This window comes from Erithacus rubecula (assembly GCF_903797595.1).
Source record: "Erithacus rubecula genome assembly, chromosome: 14".
NCBI lineage: Eukaryota > Metazoa > Chordata > Aves > Passeriformes > Muscicapidae > Erithacus > Erithacus rubecula.
The window spans coordinates 3093160-3120494 of NC_136666.1; the positions used below are offsets into that span (position 1 = coordinate 3093160).

The 27335-nt window shown below is 51.3% G+C and overlaps 2 protein-coding genes across 4 annotated transcripts in view; both read left to right on the plus strand.

Annotated features, from left to right (window-relative positions):
• The window catches only part of SNX22 (sorting nexin 22), a 192650-nt gene that overhangs the window by 147944 nt on the left and 17371 nt on the right, over positions 1 to 27335 (plus strand). The gene's annotated exons all lie outside the window — the stretch shown is intronic.
• Positions 1 to 27335, plus strand: part of ZNF609 (zinc finger protein 609) — a 63143-nt gene that overhangs the window by 8035 nt on the left and 27773 nt on the right. The window contains exon 2 of the mRNA XM_079317914.1: positions 5642 to 6506. Coding sequence (XP_079174040.1) covers positions 5760 to 6506 — 747 coding nt within the window. The 5' untranslated portion in view covers positions 5642 to 5759. The remainder of the gene's footprint in view (positions 1 to 5641; positions 6507 to 27335) is intronic.

Here is a 27335-nt window from a genome sequence, read left to right on the forward strand (position 1 = left end):
TGAGTTGGTGGAAGAAATGTGAGCTGTATTTTATTCTGAAGTACACACAGAAGTGGTGCCTTGAAAAAAATGCACAAGTTGAGAGACATCAAAATCAAATAATTGTAAATCTGAAGAACTGTGGGGTCTCAAGGAATGAATAGACAAAAAATTTGGACTCTGGTGGTGACACTTGCAAAACTGATGGGAGGATTAGAGAGGTACTTTTCCCAGTTTTCCCCATTTCACAATATAGAGGAAAGCCTGAAACTCGTGGTCCTCTATGTTTGCCCTTTCTGTGTTCCTCATGTGTCAGGGCTGTATGTAGCCTGTTGGGAGTTGAGGGAAGTGAGAGGTTCTCAAAAGAAGGGTGTCTTTGCTAGTTAGGCATGTTCAAGAACCCTGGGTTTTTCAGCCCTAGATTGAGTTGATCCTCATGGTTTTGAGGTTATAGAACTGTCAGTAAGAAGCAAACACTAGATTTTAGCTATGGTGGTATTTTCTTCAAACACACTGGCACCGTGTGTCTATCTTTTATATTGATAGCTTTGCTGGACATTGTCATGTGCTGCAGTTGTGTGGAGTTTTGCTAGAAAAGTCATGTTCTAAGGTCATAAGTGAATAGGAGTGGGGGTGAGGTTGAATTTTGATCCCAGGAGCACCTTTTGCCTGATGATGAATGTGAAGTTGAGGCCTAAATGTGCATTTGGGAGCAGGTGGGATTTGTTGCTGATAAGTCTCTGGAGCTTTGCTACAGGTAGGGTGATTGCCTGGCTGTCCTGCACCAAAGTGGTCTCTGCTCACCTCTCCACTTTCCTCCATCTCTAGCCTCTTCCAGTGGTGTCCTGCTTTTGTCATGCCTAGACTGAAATATTTCAAGCTTTTCTCAGGAATGCCAACAAAATGACTCATCACTTGAATGCTGCCCTGTTTCAGGTTCATCTCCAGTGTCAAGGCTCAGCCTTTGGAAACTTGGGAGTCCTGGCCTAAGTTTATCCTGTCTATTTCAGCACTCTGGCTGCAGTGCATGCTGGAAGATGTAGTCTTGATGGGGTGCACCTCCATATTAAAAAAAGAAGGGTGGCTCCATTTTATTCAAATTGGGTTCAGCCTTCTCCCTCCTGGCAGCTTTGCTGGCATTGTCCCGCTTCAGTGGCCTGAGAGCCACTGAAGTTCTCTGGGTGCTGGTGTGAGCACAGAGACAGGAGCACAGCTCCTCCATTCAAAATCTCACTTAATTCCACATTGACCTGTGCCTGTTTTGAAGCTCTGCGCCTTGGCGTGTTTTGCAACAGCTCGGACTCCTGCAGGGTGCAGGCGGCGGAGGGATCCTGCCCCCATTGGGTGGCAGTTCTGGAGGGTGTCATGGCAAATCTCCTTTGTCTGCTACAGCCTGACTGATGTCTGGGGGAGAGTGAACCCTCCTCCCCTGTGTGATTTCTTGAGCTGAAAGCAGCAAGTGAGTGAGGAAGCTCCTTTGTGCAGATTTCTCCGTCTCCTCTTGTTCGTGCCAGCTGGCTCGCGTTCAACATTTCTCTTTTTTTCTCTCTCGTTTTTTTCTCTTCTCTCTCCCTCAGCTCTAGAGAGAGGGGGCGGGGAGAAAGGGAACATCTTAAAAAGAAATCTGCAGAAAAGACATGGGAGTTACTTAACAAAAATCCAACCCAAACAAGCCCAGCTGGGGGATTACAGGCGCGGCAGTAGGAGCTGAGTGGGGAGTGAGCGCGGCAGCGTGGGGAAGGCAGTGTGTTCCCCCACCGCCCCGAGTTTCTTTAGTCGTAAAAGGAAACAAAAAGGGATCTCATAAAGAGGCAGTGGATGGGGAGAGCAGCCGGCTGGCTGCCAGGAAGGGCCTCGGCACTGCAGCCCTGGTGCTGCTGCCTCCGCTGGGGCTTCTGGGGAGCCCTTTGGGGCTTTGGCAGGCTGGGGGGGCAGCATCCCTTCCATGCCTTTGGCACTTTGGGGAGGGAGCGGAGAGCTCTGCTCTCCAGGGTTGCTGCTGGCCAGAGCAACCATCTCAGCAAACCTTCTGCTCCTTGCCTTGTGCCTGCTGGAGGAAATGCTGCATCCTGCAGATTTTCTCCCCCCCTTCCCCGTCCTCTTTGCCGCTCCTTCTTGTGGGCATTCCTGAAAGTTAATCAGGGTGAAAATTGCAGTCAGTCATGTCTGGAAGCCACCAGAGGCTAATCCTGGAGCGCTGCAGGCTGGAGCACATGGCTATGAGACAGTCTCCCTATGTGTGGGCTGGCTGCTGCCAGGAGAAAAGCTTTCTCCTACATCTTGCTGCCCTTGGGCAGTCAATCCTTCCCAGCTTTGGTCTCCTGGCCTCTGGTAAACAGCAGAGAAAGCCAGAGTGGCGCGGGTTCAGCGGGTTCTGAGCATCCTGCACTGGTTTTAGCACATAGAGCCGGGGGCTGGCACAGTTTCCTTGCTGTCTTTTGGAAGTGGAGCTGTTCTGGTGGAAGAGCTATCTCTAGGTGTGTGTGCAGCCCTGAAAGTGAACTTTCAGGTTTGTCTCTGAATACGGTTTGGCTCTGTCCCAGCCCGTAGATGTGGATTATAGAGGTCTCAGCACCTAATGGAGCTGAATTATTCATGTCTGGTGCTGTGTGTGTGCAGCATTCCCAAGCAGAAAGCTGTCTCCTTGTAGGATCTGCGCTCCAGGACTGCTCTTAAAATGCTTTGTTGGCAGGTCTCCAGGCCAACAAGTGAGCACATGCTTTTCATGTTGTGTGGGGATCAATCCTGTGATGGCAGGAGGTAAGGGGAAGGACACGTTTACAGCTGAATCAATCTCTTCGCTCTGTTTTCTGAGATGCTGTGATTTGTGGCAGCGTTACTTCCCCGGCAGGAGAGTGGAAAGGATCTGGATACCACCTGGTATTCTCCAGCTTGGGCAAAGGAGACAGTGGGAAAGGCACCTCTTTCTCTGGGCCATGGGGTGCGGTAGCCAGGGGCTCCTGTGCACCCAATATAGTCATGGTGTGTCAGGTTGAGGTCCCTGCGGGTCTGGCTTGGGAGAGGGACTCAAATGCCCCTCTGGCTGCAGAGGCTGAGCCTGCAGTGGTGGAGTAGAGAAAATGGGGAGCTGGATGAGAGTTTTGGGGAGGGAAAAAGCAGTGGAATATGCTTTAGAGCCAAATACAATGGAAAGCATATTCAGGAGATTCTCCCCAGATCACATTCTGGAGTCCCAGCCTTCAGCTCTGCTCTGGAAAGGGCTGATCCCTGCCCCAGTCCCTCTTCCTGTAGTGGCATGTCTTGAGTTCTCTGCCTCACTCTCGTCACAACGTGCCTTTCCCCTGCTCTTGCCAATCCAGCATGTTCCTGTCTGTCCTGTTTGTGGTTCCCTTCTGTCTGCATTAGCAGAGCCTGGGCTCCCTTGGCACCTCCTCTGTAGGGTGAGGGTTTTTGCTTCTCTCATTTTCTAACCCTTTGATTGTTCCTGGCTCTCCAATTGTCGGGGACCCAGTGGACTTCTAGGCTCCTTCGTTTTGTTGTGGTAGGAATTGGCAAAAGCTGCTGCTGTTTGCAGAGTTTGAGAATCAAGTCCTGCTCATCTGCTCTCCTTATTCCACATGTATAAATAGTATTTAAGGAGATGTGTGTATGTATGTGCAAGTTTGGAGCAGCAAGGTGAATTCTGTGGTGGGAGAGCAGAGCTGGCCAAGCTGGCATCATGCAGGTGTTACATGGAGCAGGTGATTCTATGCATGTTGCAGTACAGCCCTGTGGATTGTCTGTCATTTTCTTGTCACTGCAAGGTCAGATCCTTGTCTGCATTTCCCTCTGACCTGAGCTCACCACGGCTCTTTGCCTGCTCCAACTTTGGGTCGGCAGCTCTTGGATTTGGAGACTGAGCTTCATCCTTTGCTGTCTGCTCCTGTGGGTTGTTCCTGCATATCAGTGGCCATCAGTGGTCCACCAGTTCATTTGGATTGTTCCTGGATTCCATACTTCAGCTTAGGGCTGGGAAGGGACTGGTATCAGCCAAAAATCTGGTTCATCCAGCTCATTACTGGCTTTGCCCACCTGCACAAAGGAATTGCTGTGGATCCATGGCACGAAGATTGTCATGCAGGGGTGAGGTGGTCGCTGCCAATTGCTGCATCTCATCAGTGATTTTGGAGGGAGACTCTGGAGAGGCAGGTTGATGAGGTTGGACACACCAGCTTGGAACTGGGGAGCAGGTGCTGGGGCAGGAGTAGGAAGGGGAGGAGGAGGCGGCCATAGAAACACGCAGGTCAGCTTTGGGAAGCTGTTAGCGACTCCGGTGCACAAAGTGATCTCCTGATTCGGCACTTTCCCTGCTGCTGAAATGAGAGGTCAGTGCTTTTCATTTCCAGCTTGCACGCAAGTCCCCAGCTCCTGGGGTTAAAAATCTCCGTAATGACCTGTCAGAGAGCGGATTATTAGCTGTACAGAGCTGAGGATGCTGTAGGGAGCAGATGGAAAATGGTCTGGCTGTGGCAGCCTAGCTGATGAAAGAATCCCTGGCATTTTTACAGTGTTTGCGTCTCTGGAAACACACTGAAGCTGCTTTCCAGGCTCCTGCCTGCTGGGGTTTGAAGAAATTTGTGTGTGTGTGTGTGTGTGGTGTGGGGTTTTTTGGCTGGTTTTTTGGGGGGGCTTTTTGTGGCTTTGTTTTTTTTTTTTACTTCTCATTTCTCTTTAAGTCACTTGTTTTTGAAGTGTCACTTGTAAATAGTACCAGGAGCGGGCAGGCCTGGAGCTTGGCGGGGAAGGGGAGGACAATGCTGCTGAAGAGAAGCCTCATCGAAATGGGTGGTCAAGGATTTCTTAAGGATTCTGAAGAACAGGTGGCCTTGCTGGGTGGTGCTGGGAAGAAGCTGTTACATGTGTTAATTATGTCTCATCAGGGTGCTGTGTCAGGTTGCGCGTGGGTGTCTTTTTTGTTTCCCTCCCTGGGGGGAGGCTGAGAAGAAGGTAGGAGATATTTTGGGTTTATGGGGGTCAGCTGTGGCGTGTGCAGGTAGGACTGAGCCCTCTCATCCCAGTTAATACTTTGTACTTATATAATTGCGTCTCTGTTTCCCCTTGGAAGCTTTTGGGCTTGGCCAGAGGTGGTGGTGTTAAACACTCCAAATCTGGGTACTGTGTTGCTTTGCCCAGAGGTGTGGGATAGGAACCCTTATGCTTCCCACTGTGATTTGGGCTTTGGTGACTGCTCTGACAGGTCCCAAGTGTCACAGGCACTCTGAAGCCTGTGATTTATTTCCCACCGAGGCACTTGCCTGGTGAGCAGCTCTTGTCCCTCACAGCCAGGCTGACGTGGAGAGGAGCCCTCACTGGGTGGCATTGGCAGGAGAGGAATCAATCCTCCCTCCCAGGGGCAGCGCTCGATAATTCAGAGGGAAATGGTGAGCGGGGAAATGTGTGAGTAATGTCTTGTTGGAGCCGAGAGCCGTGACCTGCCAGGGCTGGTATTGATCGAGGACCAGTGCCAGATGGCTGCTGCTGGGGGGGCGGCTGTGGAGCAGCCCCAGCCCAGGGAGTGGCAGAAGGAATGCTGTGAGGGGGATTTGGGAGGCTGGGGGTTTTGCTCTGCCCAGATCTCTCCTGCCTGCAGGTGTGGCTGTCAGTGATCTGTCTGCCCATGGCTCTTTGTGTGTAACCCTGTTCTCTTTGCTCTCCCTTCCAGCAGCGATGCCGTCACCTGGGCAGACCTCGACCACTGGAAGCCCCCCAAGGACGTAGGTGACCCCCAGGGCATAGAGGCAGGGAAGAGCCTTGAACTGTGAGGGGCCGTTAACTCTAAGATGTCCTTGAGCGGCGGAGCTTCCGGAGGGAAAGGAATTGATGCGAACCCGGTTGAGACGTATGACAGTGGGGATGAGTGGGACATTGGTGTAGGGAATCTCATCATTGACCTGGACGCTGATTTGGAGAAGGATCAGCAGAAGTTGGAAATGTCGGGCTCCAAGGAGGTGGGGCTCCCGGCACCCAATGCAGTGGCAACACTACCGGACAACATCAAGTTTGTGAGCCCAGTGCCAGGCCCGCAAGGCAAGGAGGGCAAATCAAAGTCGAAAAGGAGCAAGACTGGCAAGGACAGTGGGAAGCTGACCCCAGGGTCCTCTCTGTTCACTCCCAGTGAGGGAGCTGGTGGCAAGAAGGAGGTTCAAGGACGCTCTGGGGATGGTGTGAACTCAGGTGGTTTGGTGCCCGCTGTCACCCCGAAGAGCTCGGAGAAGTCGGCCAAGGCGTCTCGCAGTGTGGCTGGCTCCAAGAAGGAGAAGGAGAGCGGCTCATCCAAAAGCAAGAAGGAAAGGAGTGAGGGTGCGGGGGCTTCGACAGAGAAGGAGCCCAGTGTGCTGCAGCCCCTGGCCCTGGCAGTGAGGGTGGGACAGTATGATGGGGGCCAGGGAACAGAGCCTGCTGCTGCTGAGCAGCTTGGGAGTATAGCTATTGATACAGGAGCTGCGCTCAATCCCTTGGGAGTAAAGTCGGAGCTGGAGGATGGAGAAAGTGAGTGCCGACAGCTGAAAAAGGTGAAGTCAGAGAAGGTAAGAAAGGTGTTGGGGCACAGGTGTCATTGCTGCTGCTCACATGGTGTTTCTGTGACATTGCATTGTGGGTGACAAGGGAATGGGACTGTGTGTCTTGTACTGCTGGGGCCAGCACTGGTGTGTGGCTGGTGCCTCCTGGTTTTGGCATGAGAGTGGTTTGGCCATGCGATGTGCTGGTGTCTGGATGTGGCAGTGGAATGAGGGTGGTCAAGTCTGGCTTCTGGAGAACCATGTGTGAGCAAATCACCTGCAGACACTATGTTCTGGGTACCATCCTGCTATAGCCTCTGAGATTTGGTTTTCCTCAGCACTTTGGCTGTGCTGTATGGGTCCAGGCCTCTCTGGCCTCTGTCACTCTGAAGTCAAGGTGATGTCCTGGTGCTTTGCTACGTTTCCCAAGGGGACACAAAGAGTCTGTGCTGTGCTCTGTGTCCTGCTAGCTTCACACTGAGTGCCAAGGCTCTCTGCAGCTCCCAAAGGAATTTATTTCTCTCCAGTTGCATCATGTACAGAGAAGGATCCCTTAACATGTTAGTAGATGTGGGATCTGCATGGGCATGTGGATGAGCACAAGAAACAGGACTCACAGGAGTCACCGCCTCATTCCCGGGTCTGTCGATGGTACATGGACTCTGTCCCACTTGGGGTGGTGATCCAGGGTAGCTGTGGATGATGTTTGATGTTTTACTCCTCTACTAACACGTGGCAGTGATGCTGAGCTGGCCAAGCTGCTCTTGCAGGTCACCAGGGGCACAAAAAGCCCTCCCAATGGCAGATGACCAAAGGGGTGAGTGGCCTCCTGTCCATCTGGTGGCTCTGGACTCTGGGTGGCTGTGTGACTGTGCTGGATGTGGCCATTTTTCACGACTTTTCTCTGGGTTTTGAGCAATCACAGTGGCTGATGTGATTTCTGGCTCAGATAGGGAGGACTTTGAGCATGTGGAGGTCTATGCTTTCCTCTGTGCCAGCTGCACATGGAGTGTATGCCTGGTGAAGTCATGCATATGTCATGCACAGGGTGGGCATCACAAGTGTGTGTGCTATGGTCAGCTTGGCCCTGTTGCCATCAATATGTCCCAGAGTGTCATGAGAGTGGCTGGAGAGTATGAGAAGCAGCCAGAGGCAACATGTTTGCAGCCAGAGGTTCCATGGCAGGAGCCAGAAGTCCTGAGAGGATTTCTACTTTGACGTGGGGATCACAGTGTGGGCACTGGGATGGGTGGGGAAGGCACAGTGGCATTGGGAGAGGTGCTGAGACCAGAGAGTTGTTTGGGAGCATATATGGAGAAAAGTATATGGTGGGGATGGTCAGCCGCAGGATGGCTCTGGGACAAGGGTTCCTAAATAAGTTGGTGCTGCCTCCACTTACGAGGAAGACTCCTGGGACAGGTGATTGAAGCCTGTAAAATTCAGGAGTGGTGTGAAGATGTCTTGTTCCTTTGTTCTGGCAGTGAAACTAAAGTGAATGAAACCAGGAAGAGCAGCAGAAGCTCTTGTGTGTAAAGGTCTGGAATGCTGCTGCTAAAAGCTTTGGATGCTGGAAGTTCATCTATAATTTGGGGCACCTGAGTGGGTTCATGGATGAGAAACTCATCAGGAGGGTGTACAGGGCAATGTGTTTTGGCTTGGGAAAAGCATGAGGAGGACAGAAGCTTGGGAATTGGTTTGGGAAATACCTCAACATTCTTGGCTGTTATGTTCCCTTGTAGCCATCTGTGCTGGCTGCTGTGACAGCCAGCACTGCAGCCAACTGGACCTTGGGTCATCCCTGCATGGCTTTGCTGTGTTGTTACTATTAAAGATTTATTTCTTTCACTGATGCAGCTGCAGAAACTCTTTGCAGTTGGAGGTACCAATGTGATGTGTGGTGGTGGTGGACGAGAAGCTCCACACACACCTGGAAGCTCCTCTGTGTCCCGGGCTCATCCTCCTTGTGGGCAGCAGGGGAGGTGGGGGGGGATTTTGCCCCTCTGCTGCACTCAGGTGAGACTGCACCTGCAGACCTGCCGCCAGCTGTGAGGTCCCAGCATGAGAGGGATGTGGAACCGCTGGGGTGAGTCCAGAGGAGGCCATGGAGATTCTCTAAGGGCTGGAACCCCTCTGCTCTGGAGCCAGGCTGGGAGAGCTGAGGGTGTTCACCTGGAGAAGGCTCCAGGGAAGCTTAAAGGGGCTCCATGGGGAGGACATGGGGGAGTGGCTTCCCACTTGCAGAAGAGGGGGTTGGAAGGGATATTGGGAAGAAACACTTTCTTGTCAGGGTGTTGAGGCCCTGACACAGGTATCTCTGAGAAACTGTGGCTGCCCCATCCCTGAAAGTGTTCCAGGCCAGGTTGGATAGTGCTCAAAGCAGCATGGTCTAGTGGGAGGTACCCCTACCCATGGCAGGAGGTGGAAAGAGATGGGCATTAAGGCTGCTTCTAACCCAAATTATTCTATCTTCTCTGTGCCGACACCCAGTGAGGATGGTTCTGCCATTTTACTTGTCCAGATTCAAGCATAACCCCCTTGGTGAAAGCTCAGGCTGGAGGGCTGATCCCTGTTTGGTGAAGGGATTTGATGTCTGGATCTTCAGGAACATATGTCACTTAGGAGGAAGCATTGTCTGTGTTTCATCAGCATCCTGGGGGCAGCTGGATGGCTTCCTATGGGTCGGGAAAGCCGTGGGCGAGGAGAAGAAAGGTATCTGCCTGGTAAGGGGTGGGAAAGCAGTCTTGTGTCTCCAGGAAGAGGCTGAAGCTGGGTGGATGCCTGGGGCAGGGTGGAGGATCGATGGGATACAATGTGGATTTGGCTTGTCCTGTCTCCCGAAAGTTGCAGCGATGTCACAAAAAATGAATGTGGAGTCCAAAGAACAAGCCAAGAGCAGAGGTATGTGCTGCCTGTGAGAGGCAGGGCAGCTCCTCCAGGCTGTGCATCGGGAGCATTAAGGCAGAGGTTCATTCTGCCCTGGGGACAAACCTGCTTGGGAAGCGAGAAACTTGCTCAGACTGAAACAGGAACAGCCACAGCATGACTCAGCCAACCTTTGGTCTCTGTCAGCTTGTCCTTTGCTTAACCCTCTACTGCTCCCGCTTCCATTTCGGGCAGGGAAGCTGTGGATGAAGAAAGGGAGACTGTCCCTCCACTGCTGAAGCTGGGGTGGGTGACCTCCCTGGAGGTCAGACAAAGGAGATGTGTGCTGAGCTAGTCGCCGCCGGCCCGGGAGGCTCTGTTGTATCTCCATAGCTGGAATAGCAAGCACTTTAGCAGGTAGTATTTTTCCTTGATGAGGTGCTTCAATGCAGCAGCCAGCTCTTGCCCCACCCAGCTCACCCCACTTGCCTCTACTTCTGCTTTTGTGTTCTTCCAGTATCTTGCTGCAGGATTTGGCAGCCATTGAGTCCTTGTTGGGTGTAGGAAGGAGCTTTGCTTTGGGCTTTGCCAGACACTTTCCCACGTCAGCTGGTGCTCCATGGCTCTGTGCACAGGCGAGAGTTCACCCTTGCTCCCATCTCTGACACAGCAGTGATGGAGCCTGTGGACATGGCCCTTGGGCTCCATGGGATGTGTTTTGCCAGTATGACCCCATGGCTCTGGTTGCTGCTTCCTGGGGTGAAGCCTCCAGAGCTGAATGTCCCAAATATCCTTTTCCTTGGTGTGGATCTTGGCTGTGTCCTGGCTTGTTACATGCTCTCCTCAAACCCAGTGCCATCAGTGTGTTGGGGCAGAGGCAAAAACTTCTCCGGGGGTGGTGCTGATCTTGATGAAGCCCGCTGGTGATAACCCTGGTGAGGCTTTCCAGGGTCTCTGGGATGGGCTGATCACCTCGAGGTTTGCTTTTGGCTGTGGTCAGTGCCTGGGCAGGTCCTTGGAGCCCCAGAAAATATTTGAAGGGGCAGCAGTGGAACCTTAAAATACTTGCAGCAGGGAGGGAAAAGAGCTTGTGCTGGTGGACCCATGAGCATAGTGACCAGTGGCTGGGTCAGTCCCTGGGTCACTTGTGATGGCTGGAGCTACCTTGAGGTTTAGTTTAGTTTGCTTTGTTTTGCTTTGCTTTGCTTGGATATTGGTGCTGGAAAGGAATGGCATCTCTTGGTGAGCAGCTGAACTCAGCAAAATGGCTGTGCACAGAGGGGCAGCGCTGATTTTGCCCCACCAGCCACTGTTGTGTGGCCAGGCTGGCCTGGGGGCTGGTGGCTGAGCTGGCCCTTTCCTCAGCAGCCCTGCACCCACCACACTGCCCACCCTGGGCCCCTGCACCCGCTCCGGGGCGTGCTGGCCCAGCCGGGGGATGTTGAGCATTAAACAAAAGAGCCTCCCAGCTCTTGGCTGCTGCTCCGGCTTTGTTTTGATTGCGAGGTTGTTCAGCAGGAGGAGGGAGGGTTGTTTTTTTTCCTTTCTCTTCTGACAAGCGTCCAGATGTGATGCTGCTGCAGACAAGGGAAAGGCAAACAGAAGCCGCTGGAGACTCGGCTCTTCTGAAAAGCCTCTCTGGGTCACGTGTGCTGCGGTTTTGGGCAGCCAGGAGGGTGGATTCATCCGTGTCCCTCTGCGGGAGAGGGGGTTGAAGCCACTGGTGCATTTTTTTTCTCCTGAATTTCTCCCTAAACACAGTGTGGTGTTGCCCTGTGCGTGCTCAGAGCAGGCATCACTGCTATGGGTGACCTGATAGAGAGGGACTGTTGTAAGATGGGGGATGCTGCAGTGTGTTCACACCAGAACTGGTGTGAAAATGCCCTTGCAGTTCTGTGGGAGGACTGTGTGGCAGCAGAGGGAGTGCTTGGGGTCAGGTGGCAGTGGAGACAGTGGGGTGGTGGCTCCACACCAGTGGCAGCTGCCAAAAAAATGAAATATGCCCAAAAATACATCTGTGCACTGTCCCTGCTGCTGCTGGCTTATCCAGCAGTTTGCAGGGTGGCTTTGGTGTCACCTTTGTGGATCTTCTTGCCCTAATCCAGGGATGCAGACCTGTGTGGTGCCTCCAGTGCTGGTCCTACAGCCTCAGAGGGACATGGGATGGACTCCCAGGTGCCAGGTGTCCTGCACCATTTATCCTTTACCTGGAGTGAAGGCATGGTTGCCTTTTTTTAGCCATTTTTCCATTGCTGGGGGAAGGGATGAAGCTTAGTTCTGCATACAGTGGCAAGGATTGGGGTGAGGGATTCCTGTGTGACTCCAACTTGAAGGGGTGAGATCTCTGTCTCTCTGCTGGGTCCAAGCCCAACAGGAGATGGCCACAGACACTCTTAGGAACATTTCTTGATATGGCAGAGAACCAAGAGATGTTGGGGGTGGTCCCAGCCTTGTGCTTTGAAGATATGCTTGGGATTTTGACTGGTGTGGATTTCCTTGTCTTGGGGCCAGAGTTTGGGTGGAGAAACTCCCAGTGGAGCTGTTTTGGTGAAAACAGTTGTTGCTTTTTCAGCCCCTCCAAAGCTGGCTTTGGAGCTGGCGTTCACCCTGTGCTTTGTTTTCCCCAGGGATTTTTAGGGCATGTGGGAAGTCCACTGATTTGCTAGGGACCCCCCAAACCTTGGGGAGAAGTTGTTTCCCAGCCCTTGTTCTGAAGGGCTTGTTTCTTTCCAGGGAATGGCAGCTCAGGGAGGTGGCAGGGCCGTGCAGGACTGCTCTTGCCTGAACCTCTCACCATGGTTCTTTTTCTCCATGATCCCATGCTGGAATCAGCTGTCTCCAGCTCTGCTGGCAGAGCTGTGTTGGGAGTCCTTGGGAATGACACCACTCATTTCCTTATTGTCCCTGGCTCCGCCGCCCAGAGCCTTCTGCTCTAGGAACAAGGCAAGAAGGGGGGCACACAGCCAACATGTGTCAAGAGCTACAAAGGAGGAAATTAGCCTCGTTCACTTCAAACCTTGGGGTTAGTGCTGGAGTTTTGGCTCCTGCTGAGAGGTTATTTATATGTGGGCTTTCTTTTATAACCACTGGATGTAGCAGGCTGGGAGTTCCAGCTGATCCTACCTCTGAAGGCTTTACAAAGGGAAAATTGCATCTCTCCCTTGTTGCTTTCCCAGATGGCAGTGTTAGGAAGGACTAAAGGGCTGAGTTAGCTTTGATGCCCGACCCATCAGCCTTGCTGCATCCCAGTGAATTGGCTGCCATGCCAAAACATGGCCCAATCTCCACCAGAACGGGCAGAAGGACATGTGGCTCCCCGTCAAGGACATGGTGGTAGGAAATAAAACAGCGCTGGGAAAGAAGAGAAAAAACCTCCCTACTCCTGAAGTGTGAGAGCAAAATGACTCCATGGTAACGAAGGGGCTGATAGAGGGGGGACAGAGGAGGAACAGCCCCTTCTCAGCTTTCTGGATGCAAACAACCTGCAAATCTGCTCCCCCAGTACTTTGATGAGAGATTTTAATGGGAAGGCCGGCGGGTGATTGATCCTGCTGACTCACGGACCTGATTCCTCCCTTGAGAGCAACGGCAGCTGCTGGAGATGGGTCAGATCTTGGGGCTAGCAGACTCTGGTAGACTCCGTGCTGATTTTTTGCTTTGCTTCCAGGCTGGCGGTAGCTGCTCATTAGCCTAATGACCCCAGTTACCCAGCACCATTTATCTGCCGAGGGAGATTTCTTTAAAGGAAGATTTGCGCCTCTGGAGCGTTGTGCAACCCCGAAGGCTTCAAAACCCTGTGAGCTGCTCCCGAAGCCCTGCCGGGGAGCTGATGCAGGGGGAGTGTGCCAGGAATAACCCGCTAATGAGCAAAGCTGCTTCTCCACCCGGCAGCCAGGGAGGCCATGGGAAAGGGCAGCAGAGCACAGGCTGCCTGTGTTTCCCCTCCTATGCTTTTAAAGGCTGCTTGGTTGGGGATTCACTGCCTTTTCCCTGTTTTCTGCAGGCACGACATCTTCTGTGCCACTGCTTTCACAGTGCTGCATTGCTCTGCTGCTACTCTCGAGGATGCTTTGGGTTGGAGCTGTGAAATCCATCCTGTGAATCCTTGTGTGCAGGCAGCCCTGAAGATGTGTTGGGCAAGAGGGCACTTAAATCCCCAGAGCTGAAGCCGGGGAGGAAAAAAGGCAGTGGCGATTGCTATGAACTTTCTGTGGTGGTTTTGTGACATTCTTACCTCGTGGTGATTAGTGCCTGGAGCCTGAGTGCTCATTGGGTGCAGGAGGAGCCACCCCAGGGCTCAGAGCTGTTGAGCAGCAGCTGGGAGAGCAGCCCAGGGCTGTGAAGCAACTGCTGGGCTCTGGAATGATTTAAAGCCACCAGCAGCCTGACGATATGTTGTATTTGGTGACAACATCTGCTCGATATATTCCTGTCCCTGTTACTCATTCCTGCCCACGGACCAGATCCGGGAACTGATTGATGTAAATAAATGTGCTCAGGGTTTTCTGGGGTGAGCTCAGGTTGTGGGCTGGCATGGATGGGTGAGCTGGGATGGATGGGGCATGGGCAGTGGTGGTGGCACCTTGGAGGCTTTGCTGTGGTGTAAAGGTTTTAGGGGCTCACTGGCCTCTGACAGGGCTCACAGTAGCTTTGGTGAGCTCTGCTCAACCCAGGAAAGCAAGTGGTACCTGTGCTCCCCATCCTTTCTCCTCCTGTGCCTCCAGCCTTGCCAGCTGAATGGTGCCAGCTCCATCCCAGTGTTCTGTGGGCAGGATAAATCTCTTTGCAGGAAGATGCTACCACAAAGCTTTTGTATGATGTGGTGATGGCATGTACTCACATCTGCTGACTTTTCCCTTGCCCTTGACACTGAAGTGGCTTTAAAACTTGGTATCTAGACTTACTTTAAAATACTGTTTGGCCCTCATTCACTTGGGATGTCTTGGAATGTGTTATGATGAACAGTGTGGAGAGCATACCTGCTTTGCAGGCCTGAGCTGGAATTCTGGTTGGGATGTGGATGTGACCATATTTTGGTGAGGGGGTGAGATGTGATAAAGCTCAAAACTGGATTTTGCCTGGTGCTGAGGGAGTAAGAGAACCCTCTGGGCTGCCCTCCTTAATGCAAATGCTGGAGCCTGTGTGTCTCAGTTTCCCCTATTCTCTGCATGGATTGCCTTCTCCTGTTAGGCTGGAGCATGGGTTTTGCTGGGGGGAGCACAAGGTGTGCTCTGGGTAGAGAAAACACTGTTGCAGCTACAAGTCCTGTGGTTGTGGCATTGTGGTTTTGGGTTCTTTTCCCAAGCCAGAAAGTAATTTCATTCCACGAAGCTTGCTTGCTCCCCCCATTACCCATGGAAAGGCAGTGTTGTGATATTTTCCCCAGATACTGTGCAAGTGAATGCTGTTCCTAGATTCCCCCAACCCCTCTCTGCACTCATCAAAGTGCAGGTACACTGCATGCCCCTATGGGAATGGCCCTCTCATCTGGGTAACAGGTAGCTGTGACATGTTCTGGAGTCAGCTGCATGCCATGTGCCTGGTGGTCACCATCCTAGGATCAGGGCTCAGAAAAAGGACCCTGGAGCTGGGTCTTGGTCTTTGGTGTTCAAGCTGGACTGGAGGAGAGAGAGCTGCACCCACCTGATGGGTCATCTGTGGGTGGTGGCAAGTGTAGTCTTGTGGTCTGAAAGGGAAGGCCATCCCAAAAATCCCTGTTACCACTGCAGCTGTGGTGCCGAGGAGAGGCTGTGATGCCCATGTGGTCCCTCAGCAGACATGGTGTAGGCTGAGAGCTAGTGGCTACTGTGGCTACACTAGCTCCAAGCAACTGTTTCCAGCTGGTGCTGCCTTGCCAGCTTGGGATCCTGACCCTCCTTCCCCAGTGGGATACCAAGCCCTAGGTCCTCACTTCTGTGTCCCTCTGACCCTCTGTGGGGTAAAGAATGGATATCCCTTTAGAAGGGGAAGAGAACAAAGAAAGGGCTCACTAAGAGAGTAGTGAGGCATTGGAACAGGCTGCCCTAGGAAGTGGTGGAATCACCATCCGTGGAAGTGTTTGAATAGTGTGTGGATGTGGCACTCTGGGTTTGGTGGTGAGCATGGTGGCACTGGGTTAATGACTGGACTAGAGGTGCAGCCTTTATGAATCTATGAAAGCTGGAGCCAAGTTCTGGGAATCAAATGGCGTAGAGAAGCTTGGAAAACAGGAGAGCACTGAGTCTGGGCTCTATGTGCTTAAAGGCTAGGGGAAATTGCTTTCCCAGGCTGAAAGGAGAGGATGGCTGAGTATCAGGCAGCTCTTTGAGGTGGTGACAAAGTCATCAAGCAGAGCTGTCCCCTGCTGGCAAAGCTCTCATACCCAGGTGGGACCAGTGGATCTACGGGGTGCCTTGTACACAGGGCAAGGTTTCAGCATTTCCAGGGCTGTTTGCTGTTCTGTGGCTTGGAGGGGAAGAAGGTGACTGTGTCTATGTATCATGGCCCTGGTTTGCTGACTGTCAGGTTTCTTTCTTTGTTCAGCATTAACATTTCAAGGTGCAGGAACCCTTTGGGCATCAGTGTTTTATGGTCTCACAGGCTGGCTATTAGTACTCTGCTTTGTGGGTAGGGTGAGGGAGTGGAGGGGCTGAGGGGTGAATGGCCCTTTGAAGGAAACCAGCCTTTTGGTCAAACCCCTAGGCCACAAGCAGAGCTACCTGGACCTGGGGGAAGAGTTGAAGCCCCTTGGTGGTGGGAAATTAGGTGATATAACTCTCAGGCTGGGTCTGGATCTTGCATACAAAAAGCAAAGGTTGCATATGAAACCACACCCAAATGTGACCAATTACACCATGGCTTTGCCAGATCACTGCTTGGCTTGTAGAAGAGCCACCTCCCAGGAAAAGGCCCTGCTTTACAGGGGCTGACAGCCTGTGCTCCCCACTGCTGCTTCCTCCAGACCAAGAAAACAGAAGCTGTTTGTGTTCCCTGTGATAAGATGCCTCAATGGTAGCTTGGACCAGCATGTGTCCTGTCCATGTGGTCTCTCAGTAGGGTCAGTGTCTTCCTGCTCCCCCAGGGACCATGAAGAGGTTTGTGGCATTAAAAAATGGAAGTACTGGGATTTTCAGGCTGTATACTCATCAGTAATGTTTTGGCTCTTTCATGAGCATATTCCCATGTGGGGCCCTGTGAAGGAGGAAGACACAGCAGAGAGGGCAGCAACTCATCTGGTTTTAGTTTTTCTTGTATGGACAGAGGCTGTTTTGGGGTTCCCTTGTACCACCCCTGTATACAGTGCTTTCAGTGTGCTTGGGCCCTGGGACCAAATCTCCCTTCCTCTGCAGGGAAGGGGCTGTCCTTAGCTACCTTTGGCTGGGAGGACATGCCATCTTCATGGTGACCTGATGGCCTCCAGCCTTTGGCCACAGGAATGAGAGCGACCAGACTTGCAGGTGCCTGTTGTTTCTGGGCAAGAAACTAATGGTTTCATCCTTCAGGCCATCAAAGCAGACAGATTTTTCTGGGCAAAGAGGGAATCCAGTTTGGTGCAGATCTCAGGCTGGTAGCACAAGGAGCCTGTGATGAGAGGTTGCCTTCTCTTTTGGAGCCACCATCATGAACCACAGCATGTGAAGTAGGGTTGAGAGGCTGGAGTAAATTGGATGTTTTTGGGCATGGAGATGTGTTACAGTGCAGTGTTTTATTCCTTACCCACTGCTCCACTGTTGTGTGTTACCCAAAAGCCTTTGGGAATATTCCTTCCTGGTTGACCTGTTTCACACATGACACTGGAGCAGCACCCAGTGAGGTGCCTCAGCAGCCTCTGTTGGTTGAGCAATCCCAGCCTCCTGCCAGTGAGTGAGGCCATTAAAACCCAGTCTCCTCTGGGAGCTGATCATCTGAAGTGGGAGATGGAAGGAGCATTGCTTTCAATTTCCCATTGATCCTAATGAGCCGATGTGGGAGACTCGGGAGGCTTGGCTGTGTTGGGGCTCTTAGCTCCACCAGCACTCAGAGCTGATCCCAGGTCTGCTTTGCTTCTCAGTTCTAGGAAATGGAATAAAGAGAAAACCACTTAGGAGGATTTTAATCAGAACTTGGCAGAAGAACTTAAGGAAATCCAAGAAGTCTTCTGACAACCGCATTTCACGCTGAGATTGCCAGTGAATGGCAAAGACAGGGCCTTGGCTTGGGTGGGTGGGGTTTCTTCTGGCTCATTTAATGGGATGCCATTCCTGCCCTCCCTGGCTGGGAGGAGAGGAGAAAAATAAGCCTTCTTCAGTATGCTGGAGACTTGTCAGCTGGAAATTAGTTGGAGTCCTCTGGGAGTAGATGATGAAAGTCATCCCAGATCTACTGGATATGGCCAGTAGGTTCAGGAGGAGGAGATGGTGTTATTTTTACTAATGGTGGCCTTGGAGTTCGAGGGAGTTTTGTGGTGTGGCTGGATTTCTTCAAGATTTCTTGGAAGGCTGGAGAGGTGGGTCTGTGTACACCAGGTACAAGGTCCTGCTGCTGGGCTGGAGCCGTCCCTAGTACAAACATAGGCTGGGTGGAGAATAGATTGAGCACAGTCCTGGGGGAAGAGCCTGGGGATACAGGTGGCTGACAAATTGGATGTGACCTGGCAATGTCTGCTTTTAGCCCAGAAAGCCAGTTTGGGCTGCATCCTGAGGAGTGCATCTCACAAGTGGAGGGAGGGGGCTCTGCCCCACGCAGGTGATACCCCACCTGCAGAGCTGCCTCTAGTCTGGGGGTCCCAACATCAGAAGCTGCTGGAGTGAGTCCAGGGAATGCCATGAGATGATCTGAGAACTGGAGCTCCTCTGCTCTGGAGCCAGGCTGGGAGGACTGAGGATGTTCACCTGGGACTCCAGGGGGAGCTTCAAAGGGGCTCCAGGAGAGCTGGGAAGGACTTTGGACAAGGAGTGCGAGGACAAGGGGAAATGGCTTCCCACTGCCAGAGGGCAGGGGTAGATGGAATATTGGGAAGGAATTGTTTCCTGTGGGGTGATGAGGCCCTGGCACAGGTTTCCTAGAGAAGATGTGGCTATGTTGTCCCTGAAAGTGTTCCAAGCCAGGTTAGGTGGGGGTTGGAGCAACCTGGTCTAGTGGGAGATGTCCCTGCCTTGGTAGGGGATGGAAAGAGATGAGTTTGAAGATCCTTTCCAACCCAAACTGATCTGTGATTCAGTGGTGCTGAGGTGTTGCTGGTGAGTGCTCTTGAGAGTGAGAAATGCTGCTGTGAGGTTGAAAGCCCTTGAGGATAATGTCCAATTTTGAGCTAAGATGTGTGAGGAGTGGACAAACCTGTTGCTGTGATGGGAGATTTCATCAGCTCTGCAGACTCTCACTTAGAGCTGATGGCGAGTTTTCCATAACATCTTCTTAGCCCAAGTTTCTTGGCTTGACTGTAACTCCTTCTGTAAATTGTTATTTTGGAATATTTAATTTAAAAATCTATGGAGTGGTGTGAGTAGCTTGGTCATTTAGGGGCAGGAGAGTTGCAAGAGCAGTTCTTCCATGTGTGTCCTGCAGCTGGGTGACCCAAATCAGCTTTTGTTTTCTGATTCCTGGGGAGGGGAGCATGTAGTTCTGGTTTATGAGTGTGGGCCTGGCATTGTTGAGCAGAAACCCCCCCAAGTTGTTTATTTATAAAGGTCTCTTCAGGACTGCCTTGTACCAAGGCTTTTTGTTTTATTGGTATTCCAGCATCTGGACTGTTTTCCTAAACGTGCTTTCATCCAAGGAGAGATTAAGGGAGTGACAACTGTTCTGATAAAGCTGCCAAAAATAATCTTTGCTGGAGACTAAGTACCTCTCTTGGGACTTTGTCTTGTGAAACAATTTGTGGGTGAGCACGAAGAACCATCCTAGGAAGCTCTGAATGCTCCAGATCGTTGTTCCTCCTGGGGGGGTTGGAGGACTCTGAATTTTCCACAAGAGTGTTTGAATTTGTCATGTGCTGCCTGAAGTGATCTAATAGCAGTCAGGGAAGTTTCAGGAGTTTGTGGCTGAGATGACTGAATCCCTAAGAGAAGAGATCTGCATGCAATGTGGTTAGATTGATGGGAACACTGCTGATGCACACATCCATCTTCCTCACACCTCCCAATGGATTGCTCATGGATGGGTTGTCATCTCCTGTGACAAGCTGATGTAATGAGGGTGATAGCTTGTGTAGCTTTAGGTGTCAAGTATGTGATGGTGGCAGTGTGATACAGATAATCCCTGAGGTTTTGTATGAAGATCCATCTGAAAGTAGGTTGATGCCACATTGGAGTAGTTTGGCTCTCAGCACCTGAGACGTGCTGAGCTCAGCAGAGCACAGTGGTCTAAACGCTGCCCCCTTTGTCATTCTCCTTCTGGCAGTGTTTTCCTTGAAGTCACATGTCCCTATGCTGTGACTGTTTGACAACTTGTGCAGTGACAGGGAGCTGAACTTCTTCCTTGATGAGATATGTAGGTATACGTGGCATGTGTTCTCCAAACTTGTGTGGCCCTGAAGCAAAATACTGTTTGGATGCCATCTGTTTCCTGAGGGGCAGAGTTAGAGCTGCTGGAGGAAGCTTAACATGCTTCTGTGGGCTGTATGTTGCCCTGTGCCTCTCCCAAAGGACCTGGGATTGGCTGCTCTGGGTCAGTTCAGTTAATTCACAATTAACAAGGTGCTATTAAAAGCACACTCATAGGAGGACTTGCTCTGAGGCTCTTGGCTAGTGGCTTGTGTATCCCACCTGGGAATCACACCATGGCCCATGAGCAGATGGGTGAATGGCCCATTGCATATCCTGGGTTGGAAGTAATCCACAAGGATCATCAAGTCCAGCTCCTGGCAGGCTTGACTCCATAAACAGTTATGATATTAACTTGGAAGAGATAGTGTTGGGTGGGACAGTGTGTTCCTTCTCAGGGATCTCTCCGGTCTAGAAACAGGAACTCTGGAAAGCACCATCAGAAAGCATCATCAAAAACCACCTTAGTGTCTCTGCCTGTGGAGCTCCTGACATTCCTAGGATGGGCTGAAGGCATCTGTGCTGGCTGGGAGCTGTTCTGGCTGCTGCCTGGGGTCATGGTGCAGGATGAGGGGCCTGGCTGTGGAGACTCACTGAAGGGCTCCAGCTGGCTTGTGACCCAATGAGGCTGAAAGTAGCTGCTCTTCCATCTGGGCCAAGAATTTGTCACCCTGTCCTGGCATTGGGCTGGCATGCTCTTCCAGTGTCAGATTTACTGCTGTTGGCCCCCTAATGTCCAGTGCAGCTTGCTTTTATGAAACTCTGCTTGCTTTTATGGGACCAAAACTAACATGTCAACATCGTTAGACTCTTAGTATCATTTGAATGTCCAACACTGCAGGTCTTCAGCTTGTTTCTTATGGTGAGGTGATTGTACTGTGTGTGCTTTTGAGTGAAGTGTAACCAGTTGGGTGAAGGTTTTGATCTTCTCTCTTACTCAGATCTTCTCTGCACAGGGGAAAGGAGTCTTTTATCTGAGTGTATTTTTTGTGGCCGGGGCTCCCTGTTCCTTCCTGAGCCATGTGTAGCCTGGTAGTGTTTTAGTGGGAAGAAACAAATGGCTGAAGCAGCTGCCTGGACTTCACCCTGCAGAGGAGATGGTTTGGGGGAAGTGGGGATGGAGAGGGGGTACTGCCTTGGGCTTGAGGCTTGATCCAGAGTTTCATCCCTGAATCACTACAGGATGTGGGATGTTGGCATATGGATGTGAGTGCACTACTTGGAGAAGTTGGAAGGTGTCCCTGCCCATGGCAGGAGGTTGGAACTGGATGAGCTTTAAGGTCTTCTCCAATCCAAACTTTTGTGTGGCTCTGTAAGCTAAGTTTGGCTCTTGCAGGTGATCATTTCAGATCAGTGATGTCCTTTTGTGCAGGTCTTTGCCCCAACATTGCCTGTTTTCTTGTTGCTGACAGCTTCAGTGCCTTTGCCATTCCTTTCTGTTGTCCTGGTGTGAGAAGCAACAAAGCTGGAGGGGCCAGATTTGGTTCCATCTTAGTGTTTCATAGACTCACAGGCTGCTTTGGATTGGAAGGGTCTTCTAAACTCACTTCATTCCACCCTGTGCCATGGGCTGGGACACCTACCACTAGACCAGATTGCTTCAAGCCCTGTCCACCCTGACCTCAGATGGGGCAGATACAACTTTTTTGGGCATTCTTCACCTGGGCAAGGTGTTTTCCTCCACCTGTGTCCTTTGAGAGTCTGTCTCTCCTGGATGACAGGCTGGGATATGAGGTCCTGGTATGCAGGAGATGACAGCCATGTCTTTGCTTAATGGTTCCTGCCTGGAGAAGGGAGCAGAATATGTGGGGATGGGAGGCAGAACTGGGGGATTGTTCTACTGTGGCATCTCTTATCTTGCCATTGTCCTGAACCACTTTCAGCCCAGCCAGGTTTCAGGACCAAGCTCTCTGGACACAGCTGGTATTTGGTGACAATCTCTTGGAAGATGGGAGATCTCAGAGGAGAGCTTCCTCACAGGTTTGTGTTCAGCCTAAATGTGGGCACAGGAACCTTCCTGCTTCCTTGTGCAGTCATGGAGCTTTACTGCTCCCCCAGGAGATGTCCTGCCTGCTCCTGGCCATCCCTTCCCACACTGCTGCTCAAGGTTTTGTGCAGCCATGTGGGGAATTGGGTCAGGGGCATGATCTAATTAAAAGCTGTGCTGAGTGACATCAAAAGCAGGTTTTAACCAGGCAGTTTTCTGACAGTCCACAAATGCCTGTGTTAGGCAAAGAGGGCTTTGAGCCACAGCAGGAATAAACAGCCATGGGTGGATTGTAGGGAGATGGTTTCTTCTGGTGGTGGTGCTGGTCTGTGAAGTTTTGCTGTGTTGGTAGGCAACCGTAGGGACAACAAACCCAGCTCCCACTTGGATTCTGGCTGGTGAGTCTTTGTTTTCTTCCCAGGGAGCCCAGTCTCCCTCCCTTGCATCTGTTTCATGGTTACCATTGCTCATGGAGAGCCTCTTAAGAGATATTTCTCAGGCTCCTTCTCTTCAAGGGTGCAGCCAAGAGCTGTGGATGCAGGGGAAGACTGGAATTGCACCGAACCCATGCCCATCCTCACTGCCTGGGGCGAGGGAGGGTTGCCTTCAATAATCCTGACTAATCCTTTAATCTGTATCAACACTGATAGGTATTAAAGCAGCAGATAAGGTTCAGACCATGGCTTGGAGCTCAGCGATATCCCCACCCTCTTCCAGCTAAATCTGGGCTGATTGTGCTTTCTCTTAAGGGGACCGTGCTTGTTTGCTGAGCAGCTGCACTGGGTTGAGAGGGTGGATTAGCTGTTCCCAGCTGGAATATGCTCTTGTTGCTGGGCTCCAGTTTGCCAGACAAGTCCATTGGTCTGTGTGTGTTCCTGGTAACCAGCATCCTGTGCTTTCTGGAGCAAACCCCTGTAGGCTCATGTTGTTCCTCTGCCAGTCTGCAGCAGATCTGTAGTCTGCTGCTTTTTATCTGTGTTGCTCACCTGGATATAAGCCTCATTCAGCTGTAGACAGCTCACAGAGTTCTTAAGCAACAACACAAAGCTCTCCTGAATCAACCAGTGCTGTGGATCTGTGGTTCCTTTCTGCCTGCTGCTCACAGCAGGATTTCCCTCCTCCCACACCTCCACAGCAGGACTCCCACCACCACGTCCTTCCCCTCCAGGCCTTCCACTCTGTTCTTTTTAGGTGCCTTTCCTCATGGTTGAGGTCTGCAATGTTCTCACTTATAGGTTGCTGGACACCTCCAGTTACCCCAATAATGCAGTGCTGTGAAGGCAGGACTCCAGAGCTGGCTGTCCTGTGTTTGGTGGGCACCAAACCAAGGTTATTAATGCTGGGAAGAGCTGCTCCCAGTTGAGTTCACTGTGCAAAAGAAATTGTCCCTATTGTTTTTGCTGTCACAGGCTCATCCGCCCTTTCCATGTCCTCTTCCAGCTTCTGCCCATGCTCATGGGATTGCTCCAAGTTTGCCACTGGTTCCCTCATCAGCAAAGCCATGGTTAATCCTTCCCTTAAATCCTTTAAGCTGTCAGCAAACAACCTCCTTCTTAAAATTCTAGCACGCAAGCTCAGCTGGGACAGAGCCTGGCTCACAACCTCAAGGTTTCATTTTTGTTACCAGATTAACACCTCCAGTCCTTCCTGGTCCCAGTTTTGGCTGGCACTGCAGGCTTCTCACCATGGCTGTGGAGCAATGGATGGCTCATGCATGTTTGTGGCCTTTTGTAATATATCTGAGGTGTAAAAACATTCAGGTTCTGGATTATGTAATGGTGGGTTCCAGGTGTGTTAGGTGATTTGAAGTCACAGGTGAGAATATGTTGCTTGGATTCCATGTGGATGAAGTCTCACCTCTCTGAAGAGCCACCTGTCCTATGAGACAGAATGTGTTGGTCCTGTTTCTTGTCTGCATAAGCTCAACATGCAGCCAGTGGCACCAAAATGGGCTGAAAAATAAGAGTAAAGCTTTTTTGTGGTCATGCTCACCTGCCTGCACCCAAACTCACATCTTTGCTGTTTTGCTCTCAGACATGACTGTTTGGCTCTTTCAAGTTTGTTCATTCCTGTAAAAAACACAAGGTTGGTTCACTGTTTTGGGCTGTATTTTCATTGGTGTTTAGGTTAGGAGCTTCAGGTGTTGTACATCTTCTTTTGGAGTATCTCTGAATATCCCTTCCTTCAAAAGTTGACATCCTCCAAGGCATTTGGTGGGATCCAAGAGAACAAAAAATTGGTTTCTTAAAGTCTCAACCCACGTCTTGAGTTTCTCTCCTGTGAAATTTGGGTTTCTCCTTTAAAACTCCTGATGAAATAGTTCAGAATTTATGGGATTCTCATTACAGGACTGTCATACAAGAACCACAAACCTTTTTCCACTGTTGATTCCAGAGGGAGAAAGGCTCTGAAACTCCCTGAGGAGTACTGAATGGCATCTTGCTGCTGAGTGGCTGCATCTGGGGATTACTTGGTAAAACAGAAGGAAGGGGAAAAAAAGGTTAATGCAGTGTTGGCAGCAGGCAGCTCCAGCAGCTTATGTCCTTCAGGTTTCTGTGATTCAGCTTGGTGACTTGAGTGCAGGTGGTTCTCAGCTTATCCCTCAGGTCTACCAGAGGAAAATGGATTTGAGGAAATACCATATTAAATCTAAATTTCTGAAAAATTGATTTCTTAAAATTGATTTTTTTTCAAAAAAAGTGCATTTGTCAGCAGGGGCTAATTGTAAAAGGCACGTGGCTTCTGCATGTGGCCCTGTGAGCCCCTTCTTTGCATAGGCTGTTTTCCTGCTTTCTTAACTCTGGACCAGTGACAGGACTCATGGAGCAACCAGCTCTATCCTGATGCCTGTAACACTGCAAAAACCTTAGGGCCAGATTTGGGGTGAGTTGAGGTGGGAGAGCCCCCATGGGCAGATGCCAGGCAGCTCCTGCTGCTGGCTGCCACTGTGCTTTCCAGGAGCTCTGGTGAGGGTCAGCCTCCAGGCATTACATGCTTTCTTGCAGGCTGCTGTGCTTGATCATTTGCTGCTGGCAAGCATGGGCTTGAGCAAAAGATCACCTGGATCTACAGGGTTTTATTTATTATTATCATTTTTTTTTGCAAACAAGCGGGGTGATGTGTGCTTGGCTGCTGGCACTGCATCCTGCAGCACAGGACAGATAATCGGCCTGGCTGCTGGCCCACGGAGGAGGTGAGGCTCCTATTGATGTGTGACCTGGGAAGGCACGTCAGCTCCATCAATCACTGCCTGCTGCCTTCTCCTCTCTTCAGCTCCTTGGCAAATTCAGTATCTTCAGCAGGGTTCTGGATGGCTCCTGGCCACTGGGTGAGCATGTGATCAATGTCTGTGCAAAGCAAGGAAGCAGGGCAGGCTTCTGTCCAGTCCTCTCTCTTCCTGTAATGTCATTCCTCAGACAGAGAAAATAACTTGGATAAACTGCTGTCTGGCTGTGTTCCATGTGTTGGGGAGCACAGCTCCTTATGGACACCAGGACACCTGCCCAATCCTACTGATAATGACCTGAGTCTTTAAAAGCCAAGGGTTGGGTTTTCTAGGTTTTAATTACTGGTGCTCAGTCATGGGGTGCATCAGGTTTCTACTTCATGGGGGTTAAACTTACCCAGGTCTCTACTGCTCTACTGTGCTTATTCCCAAACTGTTCTGGGAACAGGGTCTGTGCTGCTGAGCCTTTTTCTAGAAGTAGTGAAATCACCCTTTGGGAGTGCCATATAGCCCATTCCTGGGGGTATCCTCGGAGAGAAGTTGCTGGCAGCCAGAACCCTGCTCGAGCCACTAGTTTTCATGAAGTGCCTCATGCCTCAAGCACACCTGTATTCACCAGTCCAGCTCCCTGGATTTTTGGGGTTTACTTATGAACAGGAGGAGGACTTGGGGTCTGGCCAAGGGCTTTGTTGAACCCCCCCTTGGGATTACTGGTACTGAGTTTTGGGATGCTTGAGATTGTAGGTAGCAGAGGGAATGAATCCTCTAATCCTGACACAAGCTTGTTAATGAACCAAAAGCTATTTTCTACTGTGGGTGAAGTGCCCAGGGCATGCTCAGAGGAAGCACAGCCAGGCCCTGAGCCTTTTGAGTCCTGGCAGTCCTGGTACTTGCTAAACTGAGCAAAAAATTGCCATAGTGTTTTATTCCTACAGTGGGAGGAGAGGTGAGCAGAGCTGAGAGGGGAGGCTGCCTCTGCCTGGCTTTACCATTCAGAGTGTGACAAGGTGCAGAGTTAGGTGAGGCTGCAAACCATTGGTGGAGACTTTTCCTATGGATACTTTCCTTATTTGTCAGCCTTCCTTTCAGAGCTGAGTTTTCCAGCTAGGGATCAGGCCAGCATCTCCTTGATTTCCCCTTCCTGGAAGGTTTTTTCCACAGCTTTTGGTGCTTTTGTGTTCAGGCTTTTTCTTAAGCTCTGCTTCCCATGGCTAAAGATGCAGCAAAGGTGGTCAGGGATCGTAGCACTTGGTTTACTGCTTTTTGACAATAATGCTTTCCTGGCATCCCAGCACCTCACCTTTTCCAGGCTGTGTTTGAGGAGCTGTGATCTCTGTGATCAAGCTGTGGAGGTTTGCAGCTAGACATTTCCCAGGGAGTGTCTGTCTCCTGCCTGTGGTCATTGGGATGGGCAGGGGTAATGATGGGGCCTGGGCTCTGCTTTGAGCAGGAGTGACAGTGCTAATGCATACCAGAGCTTCAGGATGGTGGTGGGAGACTGTGTCCAGTCCCTGTTTGCCCTTGGCGTGGGCACTTGCCTGACTTGTGGCTCTTGGGAAGCACGTGGAAGGGTTTGTGGGTATGGTGGGGTTGGAGATCTCTGTTTGTGGCTGAGATAACTGGTTAAGGGACTTCAGGAGTAAAAGCACAAACAAGGCATGGTAGTAATCTGAATACAGAACAAGAGATGCTCCAGGAGTGGGATGCACCCAGTGAGGCCACTGCAGCTGTAGCTGTAAAATAGTGTCCCTCTGCTCAGGGAAGGAGTAAATGGCTCCCTTTGCTTGCTCTACCCTTTTTTTCTCCCAGTGCTCTGTTCCTCCTCCTCTACCTCCCTGTCATTAATTGCTTAGGGTTTGCTGATGCAATTAAAACCAGGTGTGTCTGCAGCTGTGGTGCTTGCTTCCCTTCTCCAAGATATTCCTCTGCCTGTGTGTGTGAGAAGGTGGGAGCTGCTGGCTCAGAAAAGGGCAGGTCTCCACGTTGGCTGGCTCATGCCCATAGTGGTGGTCCCCAGAGAGGGGAAGTGGCTAAGCCAGGGCTGTCTCCCAGCCTGAGGAGGTGGCTAGATGACTCCTAGCACTGCCAAGGATGCAAACAGGCTGGAGCAGAGACTGTCTGGCTTCCTGCAGCTGATGTGTAACAGTGATAGCTGCCAGGCTGAGGTGACGACTAATGGGCAGGATGTCTTGCCAGGCTGGGGGTCATTTGCACAGCAGCTAAAGCCAGCTGAGAGATGAATTATGGTCTCTGGGCTTTCAAGGGAAGAGAATGACAGTCAC